The following is a 13129-nucleotide window of genomic DNA, read 5'->3' as shown; positions in this document are numbered from 1 at the left end:
CATTTTTCCATTATTCAATATTGGAGTTATTTATTCAACAGTTTAGTAATTCGATCTAAACAGAAGGTTGCAAATAAGAGAATTTGCAGTAAATTCGTTACAATACATATACATATCGTTCTGTTCTGAACTAATTTTTCTTCGAGTTATGGCTCCCGAAACATGGAAAATTGCTGAGTCATAAAAGGGGCGGCGCCATGCGCCTTTTTAAATTTGAAGTTTTCCCTATTTTTTGTTATAAATCTACGTGGGAAATGAAATATTATTGATATAAAGCTCTTTTTGGCAAAGATTTAGCTTATTTTATTTGTCCTCGACCCTTATAAAAATTATTAAAGAATTATTTTTGAAATAACCTTTTTTTCAAAACTGTGAATGAGGATACCTTAGTTACAATACTTTTGAGTGTAGAAGCTTTGAAAAAGATTAATAAAAATCATGCATGCTATTTTATGACTTAGCACAATTTCCTCACTCAAAACAAATTTTTTCTCCTGACTTAGCACTTTTAACTCAATATCCCCCTCACTCCTCACCTTTAATAATTTAAATATAACACTAAAAATATATATTTCACAAAAAGTAGTATTTATTTGTCAAACTATTTCTAACGGTTCTGATTTTTAAATTCAAACAAATGCTGTGTTGTGTCTTATTCCAAAACGACAACTGCCACATACTTTATCTATAAACCAAATATCTTAATCGTTGTCAAGAGAGTAAAGACTTGGGTGTAATTTTTGACTCCAAGCTCTCTTTTTCTAGTGACATTGACTTCGTTGTTTCAAAATTTGTTGCAATGGTTGGGTTCAGTAGACGTAACACCAGTGACTTTAAGGACCCTATGACGTTGAAAGCACTTTATATATCCTTGGTCAGAAGTGGTCTTGAATATGCTCATTAATATGGAATCCTTTCTATGAACCTAACTCCTATAAAGTTGAGGAAGTTCAAAAAATTGTTACAAAAATTGCTTTACGTATGCTTCACTGGCCAGACGGCCTCCCATCATATACCAGCAGGTGCAAATTGCTCGGTCTTCAGGCTTTGCATGACAGAAGAACTTTTATCTCACTCATTCTTGCCTATAATGTAATAAACGGTTTGCTATGATAACTCATAAAACGAATTATGCTATGAATGCTGCGAACCTATAACTAGGACTATATATCTAGCAAATCGATTCATAGTATTATTAATCTTAATAACAGCTTATATAAGTTTAAGCTTGAATTGTTTTCTATTTTCAACTAGTTTGTAAGAAAGCATGTAGTTATCGACATGTAAGAATTGAAGTAGATTATGGTCAGCGCAAAGAATTTATCAAACATCAATGGGGTGAATCCGATTTCAAGGGGTTGTGTTGCGCTACCCTTTCAATGGGTTGTCAGCACAATATATAGCTTCCCCAACCCAATTGTCAACTTCACCTACCCGAGGCAAATCCTGTTTCGTTTACAGCCGAGGCTCTGGCGACCCCAAGTTTCTCATGGAACTGGGGGGAGGGGAGGGCGGTATGGCCTAGAATGTTTAATGTGGTCATAGAAATCGTTCCCGAGATGGTCGGGCTAGTACCTTAATAGTGCTTTGTTACCGGGACGTACCGGATGTATGTATATCCGGCAAAGGACCATCAACATCGGTAGCACTCTTCAAAGCCTTCGGGTAGTGTCTTTATCGTTAATACAACAACAACAAAGCATGAGCGCACAAAGAAATGAATAGTAATTCAGATTGATATTATTGACTGCTTGACTTAGCACATTCTTTTTCGCAGCTGGCGAGTTAGCACATTTACACATCATTGCCCACAGCACGTAAAAATGAAAAATAAAAATATTTTTTTGTGATCGATGTATTTTGAGTTCAGTTTTAAAACTGCATTAAAATACAATTTTTCAAAAAAAGTGACTTAGCACATTTTCACGTTAAGCTAACGATATATCTTTTTTTCTCACTTCAACGTTACGATGAGAATTATTAAAAAATGCTTTAACAAAAACTGTCAAACGTGAATCTGAAACACGATGGAGCGCCAGAATACAAGCGGTTAGCGTTATCGTCGATGGGCTAGAGAATGTAGTAGAACACTTAGAACAATTAGCAGGGGACGCTAACACCACAAGTGACACCAGAGGCTAAGCTACAATTCTGTTGCAAAATACACTAAATTTTAGTTTCATAACATTAGTTCATTTCTGGTATGAAATTTTAAGGAGGATTGATCGTGTGCAGCTCAGATTACAAGATGCGGGGATGAATTTTAGAGAAGCGTGATCTTAAAGCATTAGCGGCTGAAATATCCGAAATTCGAGACACTCTCTGTGAAGAAGCAATAGAAAAAGCGAAGTCTCCTTGTGAAAAATGGGATATTGATATAGTAAAACGTGTAAGAGGGCGCCGCAAAATGCCCCAAGAATCGGCTAGAAATGTTGGTCTTTCCGCAGAATGTGAGATTTCTCGCGTTATGAAAAGTGTTATCGATCGTCTCCAACAATAATTACGTACAAGATTTACATGAATAAATGACCTTAATTTTAAATTTGGGTTTCTCCTGGACGTTGGAAATTTGTTGAACAAGGATAATAACGACTTAGAAAGAAATTGTAAGAACTTGGGTGAATTTTATAATACAGACGTCGATGGAACAGAACCTTTTTTCGCAATATGTGACTGCAAAAAATTACTTCGCAGTAGAAAGGAAATTGAGCTCCGTTAGAATTGCGCGCCAAAAAAATATTTTGTGCCGGGCACAAGAAAACCTCACTACGCCACTGTGGATAATGAAGAGAATAGCTGCTAAGAGTAGAAGAAGCATTCGCAAATATAGAAGTAGTGGAGAGTAATAAAACACTTAATTGTATGCAAAAATATTTATTTGTATAATTATACCCAATGCATGTCTTATTTTTTCGTACACTAATTGGGCCTTAATCGGGCATAACAAGAGCGGCCCAGTCGACGGTGCCGACGGTAATGTGAAAGCCGAGGCGCAGATCGTTTTGTCTTCGTAACCGTAATACCACCTTTTAACACCCTTTTATTGAGATCAAAAGAAAGCAGAACTTACAGCGCGACGGATATGGTCTTGTTTACAAAGAGGTACAAGGTCCCAAATTGGATCAGGCCTAAGTTAGGAGGGGTGACCCTACAGGAGAAACCTTGCAAAAAGTATCTAGGAATCATCCTAGACAGTAAGCTGTAATGGAAGCTAAACGTGGAGGAGAGGGTGAAGAAGGTTTCAACGGCACTTTATGCATGTAAAAGAATGCTGGGGTGTACGTGGGGCTTATCGCCCTCTCTTTCTCATTTGGTTTTTACAACGATTGTAAGCCCTATCCTATACTATGGAGGTCTTGTTTGGTGGAAAGCCACACAAAAAGCAACCTGCCTCAAAAAATTACAGGGGGTATGCAGACTATCAATGCTTAGCATTACGGGAGCCCTGAAAACAACCCCGACAGCTGCACTGTATGCCATTCTGCACATTCCACCTGTAGACCTGGTAGCAAAGAACATAGCGTTAACAACTGCAACCAGGCTCGGTGCCTCGAGGCAGCTTGAGCGCCGACCATACGGACATAGTAGTATAGCGTCATTAATCACAAGACTAACAGACTACGTGATTACCTATCTGCGCTTCGAGGGCGATCTTAAGGCCACAATAGAGGTGGACGGTTGGCGCAAGGGTGCTCAAATGGCGGACGAGGCGATACATGTGTACACAGATGGTTCCAAAGTAGTGGAAAGAGTAGGGTCTGCGGTATACTGTGCTGATCCGGAAATAAACAGATACTACAGGCTGCTGGATTACTGTAGCGTTTTCGAAGCTGAAATAGTAGCCGTAACCAAAGCAGTAGAAACCCTGGAAGAAAATAGCCCAAGCTGCAATCGTGTTAACTTTTATATTGACAGTCAAGCAGCAATCAAGGCAATAATCTCGCATAGCCCAGCGTCTAAATGCGTGTTAGAGTGTAAGCAGTCCCTGGAGAGAATCCGGACAGGGAGAACCATACATCTATATTGGGTCCCAGGGCATATGGGAATAGATGGGATGAACTAGCTAAAAAGGGCGCATCCCTTGAAGCTTGCTCCGTAGATGTCCCAATTAGACTTCGAAATTAAGCGAAGGCGAGAGGTGCACATGATCGATCAAGCAGGAAAGGCGTGGGTTCAAGCGCAGGGCTGTAAAGTGTCGAAGATTATGTGCAGGTCTTACAACCTTAGACTAACAAAGCTGCTTCTATCATTAAAAAGAGAAGACTGTAGACTCATGACGGGTATTCTGACTGCACACTGCCTTCTGGCGTCACATGCCTTTAAATTAGGCTTGGTTAGTGATAGCAGATATAGGAGTGCGGGCTGGAGGAGGAAACGATCGAGCACGTTCTGTTCTCTTGCCCTGCGCTTGCCAGGCTAATACTCCAGCTATCAGGAGTGATACAGCTGTCAGATCTAAAAGCAGCAAGTGGCTTAAATCCTAGGAAGCTTCTAGTATTTGCCAAGAGGGCGGAGTTATTTTATAACATAGGTCCTGGTTTTTGATAGGGTTTTTCAATTTGGTCGTTAAAACAAACTTCTGGTAACACTACGGACTAACCTAACCTACGGCGCGACTTATATGGTCAATAATATCAATGCCTTCCAGACCTATAAAGTACTGAGTACATAATTGTACTACTACCAAATAAGTAACGGTACTCAAGTACTTCAAATCTAAGTACAAAGTATAAGTACTACAGTACTTTTACTTCGAATCCGAAAGTACAAGTAGATATACATACTTACGAAATACTTGCAAGTACACGAAAGTACTTTTTCTGATAAAATATGTCAGTTTGATTCATAAATGGAAAATTAAAATATGAGTATAAATTGTACAACAGCTAACAATATTAAACTAATTTTGTGTTTGCCTTCATTATTACTAGTTTTTCAAGCGAAAAGGCTCATTGATTGCCTTCTAGGAATATTAACAATGTCTGCAAAGGAAAATGAACGTTCTACTGGGTCGGAGGAAGCTAAGGGCGTATTCATTTTGAGTGATAGGTCCATCATAAGAGGATAAATCTGAATCATATTGAAATCTGTTGATTATCATTGAAATACCTGTAAAACTCTTCTTCAACCATTTTGCCAAATACAGGTGATCGTAAGGGTGCTGTTTGATCCGCTTCAAAACCGGTCTATACATATAAAGTATTTCGAAAGTACTTTCAAGTACTTTACTTGTACTTCAACAATTCAAGTACAAGTACTTCGATACTTATACTTGTACCCATTTTTCGAAGTACTGAGGTACTGATACTTATACTTGTACTGGTACTTTTTCTTTACAGGTCTGATGCCATCAATACTTATCCGCAACTAAAACTCTTGTAATAGAGTGCCCTCGCGGCTCAGTTCCGCTACTCGAAACATCTTCTCCAGTATGAGGTTAATGGAATCAAAAGCCTCGTTCGGTCTCTAATGGGTCGAAGGGGTCCTTTCCAAGGCCAATGTCGCTAAAAAAGTTATACATTCATTCGGCATAACCGTCTAAGTTCTGCAGGAAAACAAAATTCAAACATAACAGATATCAAGCGTTGATTCGGTATTGTTATTCAGCCAGCAGCCGTCACCTTAATTTTTCTACCTAGGCTGCTGCCAGTTTCGCATTACGATAATATTACCTGACATGTCGGAGCCCTGCTGTACCCGCGAATGGAAATGCTGGCATCACCACGTCTCAGATATTCCAAAACACGGAACAGGACTCAAGTCAATCGAGCATAACGTCGTCTATAACAGTGAACATGTAAAGGAGAAAGGAATTAAGCAGCAAAGCACTCTTCAGCGCGTCTGTGCTGTTAAGCCAACGTGCTGACAGTAGAGAAGAACGTGCCGGGTATGGAATGCTTCTACGATAATTCAGAAAATACATTTATGTATAAGGGCTGTCCTGCCTCGATTAGCTTCCGCTAGAGCATGGGATCAATGTCCTTGATTTAGATATCATTGCCTTAGTTCGATCATAGTGATTAGATGTCACATCCTACAGTACAAAAATTCCTCTGCTTTTACTAATAGTGGTAGATCTGGAGGAGATATCAGACCTGCAGCTGTGAGCAATTCTGACGAGCTCATGGTGGGATGATACTACATAAATGTGGAAAAAGCAGCAAACAACGGTGAAGGATTCGCTAATTCATAAACAATGGTTGGACAATGTTTGGATAAGGGTCCTGGGCTGGCGGGCGGTATTCCTGCTGAAGCGGCTAGCGGGCTAATATCACTGCTGTGTATGTCCCGCTAAAGCCTTTGTAGGCCTCAGAGTACGTTTTGGGTCCGTTATCATTAATTTTTTGGTATATTTAGTTGCGGTTGAGGATTTTCCCTTTCACTGCTTCTATATATAAACGGCAGCACAGGTAGCGGTCCTCAGTGGGGATTAGTTTTGAATATCACTACAAACAGCAACAAGATATAGGTACAAAACGGAGGATAACAACGAAGACCACGACAAAAATTAAAAAAAAAATGAACATTTGCCCAAAAAAGCTACTGACAAAGAGGTCAACATGGACGTGGCTAATGGTGTTCTTCTTCTTTTTATGGTAGTGTTTCGACTCATGGTAACTAACGTTTGACTCCGTCGGGGAACCCCAGAAACAGGGGCAACACTGGAAGTCACAGGCCCAACGTGACAGGGCCTGACCAGAGAGTAGAACTCACCGTAGGAATGAAATGGGGGGTTGCAAGCAACCTCAACGAATCACATCGGGGGCTACACAGAATAGGAAGATTTCTTGGAGTGTCGATTCCTTGGATGTCGTCGAAACCGACACCCGAACATCCTCTGTATCTAGATGGGAGACTCAGGGGAAGTTCAATAGGAGTGGAAGGGGTTGGCGAATTCAGAGAACCTTGGTATCACGGTATCGGCAGGCGCGGGTTGGGTTCCTAAAGTAGTAACAGCAGTGGAGATGAGGGAGCTAGCTCATGCAATAAAAAGGAATATAGGGGCAACTCCTAGAGAGAAGGCGCACTGTGGTCGGCGCCAGGCTGTGAAACGACCAATCACATTTATGCTTGGGTTCTGCACTCACCAGGCTAACCTTCCAGCTATTAGAAGTGAAGCAGCTATCAGATCTAGTAGCAGCAAAGCTTCTAGTATTTGCAAAGAGGTCGAAGTTTTGTTGTGACATATGTCCTGGCTTCTGCTAATACTATGAACTCATTCAGTCTATATGAAGTCTTCAATACCGGTCAATTTAGCTTCACCTTACCTACCTATCCACTAGCATATCTTGCTTAATCATCATCATCATTAATAGCGCTTCATCGCCCAAGCAATTGTGGCCGTTTTTTAACAAGTCACGACAGCTATTCCTGTTTCGCGATAACTGACGCTAATTGGAAGCACCAAGGGAGGGAGGTCAAGCTTTCCTCCACCTGTCTCTCCCAACTCAGTGGAGATCCTTCCTCCCTTTCTCTGCTTCCAAGCTGCGGTTTCGACTGAAATACTTTCTTCACTGGAGCGTCTTCGTTCATTCCCATAACATGACGTAGCCAGCGAATAAAAAAAAAAAAATTTAAGGCGCGATAACCTCCGAAGAGATCTAAGGCCGAGCTTCTCTTCCAATTTGCATCGTGCTCCTCTTGATTTTCCCTACAAATTGGCCGGACGGGACCTACATGTTTTATGCCGACTCCGAACGGCATCTGCAAAGCAGATGAGTTTTCACTGAGAGCTTTTCATGGCAGAAATACACCCGGAGCGCTTGCCAAACACTGCCGAGGGGCGACCCCGCTTAGACAAATTTATTTTAAAATTTTGATTTCTAAAATTTTGATGTTGCTTTGCCGGGGTGTGAACCCAGGGCATACGGTGTGGTAGGCGGAGCACGCTACCATCACACCACGGTGGCCGCACATATAGCTCATCATAATACCTGCATCGATACTCGCCGTAGGGAATCACGGAGAGGACCATACATCTTCCGGAGAACTTTTCCCTCAAACACTCAAAGAGCCATATCATCCTTTCTCGACACAGTCCATGATTCGTCGAGAGAAGACTTTATTTTTCAATTGCCTACTTCGAAGTAGCACTTGCTGGCAAGAGTTATTCTTCGTTTGATTTGTAAGCTGACATTGTTTTTGCTGTTAATGCTGGTTTCCCAATAGACGAAATCCTCCACAGTCTCGAATATATATCCGTCATTAGTGACTATTTCTTGGATTAGCGCAAGACCCCTTTTCATGCTTCTTTAACTAATCTCGAGAAGGCAGAACTCGCAATGCGTTTGCCAATAATATCAATATCATATGCCAGTAATCGGACCATTTTTTGCGGCCGGGTGTGGGAACGGGTTTTCCATCATTGGCAATTAGGGTATCGGGTTCATCTTCTCCCACGCTAGCTAGCAATGAGGAGAAATGTTCCCGGCACAACTTAAGCACACTCTGCATGTCAGTTGTCAGGTCGTTATTATCGTTCCTGGATCTTGAAACCTTCCGTAATCCGCCGACATCAGCCTTCCATCTATGCAAAATATTTTTAAGGCCTTGAGCTTGACTCGAGTCCATGATGTGTTGTTATTTCAGGCACGTACCCTTATAGGAAATATAAGGAATTATTTAAGCTTTTTCTTCATATCTGCATACAGACCTTAAAGATTCAAATTTAAAAGTGACATTAACATGTATAGTTTTTGTTGTATATTTTTTAATTAAATACACATACTCACACATATTTGTTGTGTATGTGTATGCGTTAATTTAAACAGTAAATTGTTTTAAACTTAAAAATATAATTTTACTGCTGATTGCAATCGAATGTTGGTACTTAGTATTGTATATCTATTGTAACTATTATTGTTGTAGATATATTTAAAACATATTATATAATTGATAAAACTACATATATGTGCGAATTAGAATATGTTTGTGGTAGTTAATAAAATAATTTATTTATTGTAAAAAATGGATTTTAGAAAAATTGTACAAAAAGTGAAAGTGTTTTAAAAAATTTTCAAATAATATTTTTGTTAATATTGTATATACGAAATTCGGTGTTTAAGTAACTTGTCACGAAATCATTATATAAATCATAACTTAATAGTTTTAATAGTTTTTTCTTGCTTTTTTCGTTTATTAATGCTAAAACCATGAAAGTACTCGTACGCTTTGGCAGAGAGTGAGAGACAGACCTTTTAGTACCAGTTCAAGTTTCCATACTTTAAAGATTCTAGTAAAAATACATTTGAATCAAGTAATCGGTCAACTTAAATTATTGAACATAAATCGTAAACGTAGTACGTAAACGTAAACCGTGGACGTAGAACGTAGACTTAACCCCTAAACGTAGAACATAAACGCATAAAGTTACCATTCTTTTGCTTAGAATATTCAACAAAACTAAAGCCGTCATCATTAAACGTAAACTTAACTCGTAATGGTAGAACGTAGGCGCTGCCATAATTCGTCGAGGCTCCTATAATTCGAATATTCAACAATACTAGGGCATAGCTTTATGTTTAACCAGTAAACTTAAGCCGTAATCGTTCAATAATACGAGAGCAACTTTTTCTATAGCTTTATTTTTAGCCAGCAAACTTTAGCTGAAATCATAGAACGTCAACCTAAGTCGTAATCGTGGAATGTAAATTTAAGCCTGAAGCAATCGCTCCCATACTTCGAATGTTCAGCAATGTAAAATTAACTATATCCATAGCTTTATATTCAACCGGCAAACTAAAGCCGCCAACGTAGACGAGAGACATAGACTAAAATCCTAAACGTGGAACGTAAACGCATTAAGTCGCCGTCCATTTACTTAGAATGTTCAACAATATGAGGCCAAGTTTCTCCATAGCTTTTTCTTTAACCGGTAAACTTAAGCCTGAAGTCACCGCTCCTATAATTCGAATGTTCAACAATACCACATCAACTCGATTCATAGTTTATGATTAACCGATAAACCTAAGCCGTTGCGCAGGTCGTGGGAGGTTAGGTTTTAGTGGGTAGCCTTCCATGGAAGAAGGGAGTCCTGCACTCGGAGAGTCTCGCAGTGAGGCTTATATATCCCGGTCAGTGCATAAAGGTTTTCCTTCTTTCACGCAACAAAAAAAAAAATAAATAAAAATCCGCCGTAATCATAGAACGTAAACCTAAGCTGCAATCGTAGATCGCAATTTTATCCATAGCTTTATGCTTGACCGGTAAACTTAAGATATAATCGTAAAACGTAAACCTTATCCATAATCGCAGAACGTAAGCCTAAACCATAACCGTAGAGCATAAACGCATGAAGTCACCGTTGCCATATTGAAATTTTCAACAATACCAGATCAACTCTATACATAGCTTTATGTTTAACCAGTAAACTTAAGCCGTAAACTTGGTACGTAAACCTAAAACATAACCGTAGAACGCAAACTGAAGTTATAACGTAAACTTAAGCCCTACGTAAGAAATTCACTTTTTTCATATTAGAAAAGTTCAAGAATACCATAGAACTGCATTTCTAAGCTTTCAATGATTTGTCTCTCTAAACATCGTTAAGTGAATAGGTTTGCTACGTACATCAGCTAAGTCTAATCCCAAGCCAAAACGTACAATTGGCAATACTTTACAGGTTTGAAAATATACAAGTTTTCATTATAAAAAATATTTAATTTAATTATTAAGGCATTTCCATATAATTAAGGCGCTTTAGCACGGTTACTACATTAAACAATTACATACTAAAGTTATTAATTTTTTATATTTTTTTCTAAGATCAAAATTTACTTAGAAGAATTGCTCATTATTAGAGGTGGGAACATTTTTTATATAATTTTTTTGAGCATGATTTTGGAAAATTTGATCGAAATAAGTCGAGATCATAAGATCTACATGTAATTAGTTGTAGTTTATTATTTCTATCGATTTTTTATATTTCTTTCATTGCTTCGCTCTAACTACCGATCGTGCTCTCTACCTATCGTTGTTTTTCTTTCTCGTCAGCTCCCTCTATATCTCGCACAATTTTAAAACTTATGCGCTTCCTCATTATTAACCACTTCGGATGTCTCACCAAGCACACGCATAGCATTTGAGTAATCCGAATCGATTTGTGGTATAATTTGTTTGTTATTAGGACGTAATGTACGTATAAGATCGGTAAGTGAGAGGAATGATTGACGATCAACATCGTTATTATCGTGATGCAATACACCTGCAGCAGCTGCATTGTTATGACGTTGATTTTCATTACTGGCAGCAGCCATTTTTTCAATCTCTTGTGAAATCTGCTTCAGACGTACTTCAACGGTGGGCACTTCAGCGTGTGAGGGTGCAGCAATTGCAGGCACATGCAAAGTTTTCAATTGATTTTCGCCCAACACATTACTTTTATGATCAAGATCATCAGCGGCTGCCGATTCGTCATGCGAAGCTGCAGCAGAAATATTTTCATCATTCGTAATCCCGCCCTCTTCATCTTCTTGCGCTTCACCACCATCTTGTTGGTTATCTTGTTCGTTATGTTGGTGCTCTAATGATGATGAGGATGCTTCCTTACCTAGACCAGCATGTAAGTTATTGTTCTCATAAACGGGTAATGTACGTTTCTTATCATCTTGTTCATCTTCGTCATCATCACCAACATCAGCATCAAAAATGTCGTGCTCATGTTCATTTTCATCGCTTTTCAATGCTGCTGCTGGTTCACCTTCGCCGCCGCTCTCAAGATCATGATCAAGATTGAGTGAAACGAATGACAATTGTTGTTCATCACCTTCATCCTGATGTGAACGCTTGGCGAATGGTGTGTATGTGGACATTATGAGCGGTAAGGGTGTGGTGGATAAGCTGAACTTTGTTGAATCGATAGTGGGACGTGATGTGGTTGAGGTGACAGGCCGGCTGTTTTTTGTAGGCGTGAACATTTTTGATGAAAAGAAAAGCAATAAAAATACAATTAGACGAAATGGTTGGAAGCACTTAAAAGAGGAAAAAGCAATAATGAATTATGCAATAAATATTTTTTTTTTTTAAAGAAAATTGCAAACGTTTGTTGCATATGTGCGTACATGTGTGCCAATGACGGTAAGAACACTAATCTACCATAACGACTTTTACGATCGTCTGCATCGGTGCACTATGGGCTACGAAACCTGATTTTGTGAACAAAAGTGAATAGACATTGGAATTAGTCATAACTTTTTGTTCTGTAGTCTTTTTATTCTGATTATGTACTACTTCTTTTGTCTAAGTTTAAAAACCGGAAACAGTGGATCCAATATTGAGGATATAAACTCTTACAAAATCGCCCGTTCTTAAACGTTGTTTTCTAACGATTTCTAATACCAAGTAGTCAGAAATTTGATTGAAATCACTTTTCGCAAAAGTGAATTTTATGGAATTAGAGATTCGATTACTTCGAATTCGATACCAATATTGCCAAAAATAAAAAAAAGCAAATTTAAATTCCGAGAGATACAAAACTGTGCCGGTTCGTGATATACGATCACGTATGAATAAACAATTTCATTCAAGCGATAATTTTGAATCTGTCAAACTATTTATTAAAATGATAATAAATTATGGATCTAATGAGTACTCGTAGCCGCTATTTAATATATTAACTTAATTCGATTTCTTTTTTTAGAGCTATTGCGATTTGAAAAATTGATTTCGATCACGGCTTGTATAACACGATACGGGCCCTGTTTGGTTTTTCGCGAAAATTTGAGTTTTTTCCTCAACTAATCATGATACACACTTTTCATACATTTAAAGCAATGCGGGCAATCCCCGATTAACTCATACAAATAGACAAAATTGGTTAATTCGTTGTAGTTCTATAAATAGAACAAAAACAGCAACAATAACCAAGTTTCTTTGAAAACCGTCTTACCAACAAGCATAACTTTACAACATAATTACATACGAAGTATGCAGTGTGTAAAAAGATTAAATATGCAAAGAAGACAATTGGGAAAAGCTTTACAACAACTAAGGCGTGACGTGGCTGAATGCGTTTGTAACACTTTCAACCATCGCAGGAGTGCGGGTTCAAATCCGACTCCCGGGCGAAAAGGCTTTGAGGAGATTTACAAGGTATAATCGAAACAGCTGTCGCCTTCTCCGTCCTGATGTC

At 38.8% G+C, this 13129-nt stretch overlaps 1 protein-coding gene across 3 annotated transcripts in view; it reads right to left on the bottom strand.

Annotated features, from left to right (window-relative positions):
* Positions 1 to 8763: 8763 nt before the first annotated feature.
* nw (narrow) overlaps positions 8764 to 13129 on the bottom strand; it is a 38677-nt gene continuing 34311 nt past the window's right edge. For all 3 annotated transcript variants that reach the window (XM_067772156.1, XM_067772157.1, XM_067772158.1), the window contains one exon: positions 8764 to 11892. In XM_067772156.1, the coding sequence (XP_067628257.1) occupies positions 11016 to 11892 (877 nt within the window). In that variant the 3' untranslated portion in view covers positions 8764 to 11015. The remainder of the gene's footprint in view (positions 11893 to 13129) is intronic.

This window comes from Eurosta solidaginis, chromosome 3, assembly GCF_040869045.1.
Source record: "Eurosta solidaginis isolate ZX-2024a chromosome 3, ASM4086904v1, whole genome shotgun sequence".
NCBI classification, from domain to species: domain Eukaryota; kingdom Metazoa; phylum Arthropoda; class Insecta; order Diptera; family Tephritidae; genus Eurosta; species Eurosta solidaginis.
The sequence above is the reverse complement of the archived record's forward strand: the minus strand, read 5'-3'. Positions and strand labels throughout refer to the sequence as shown.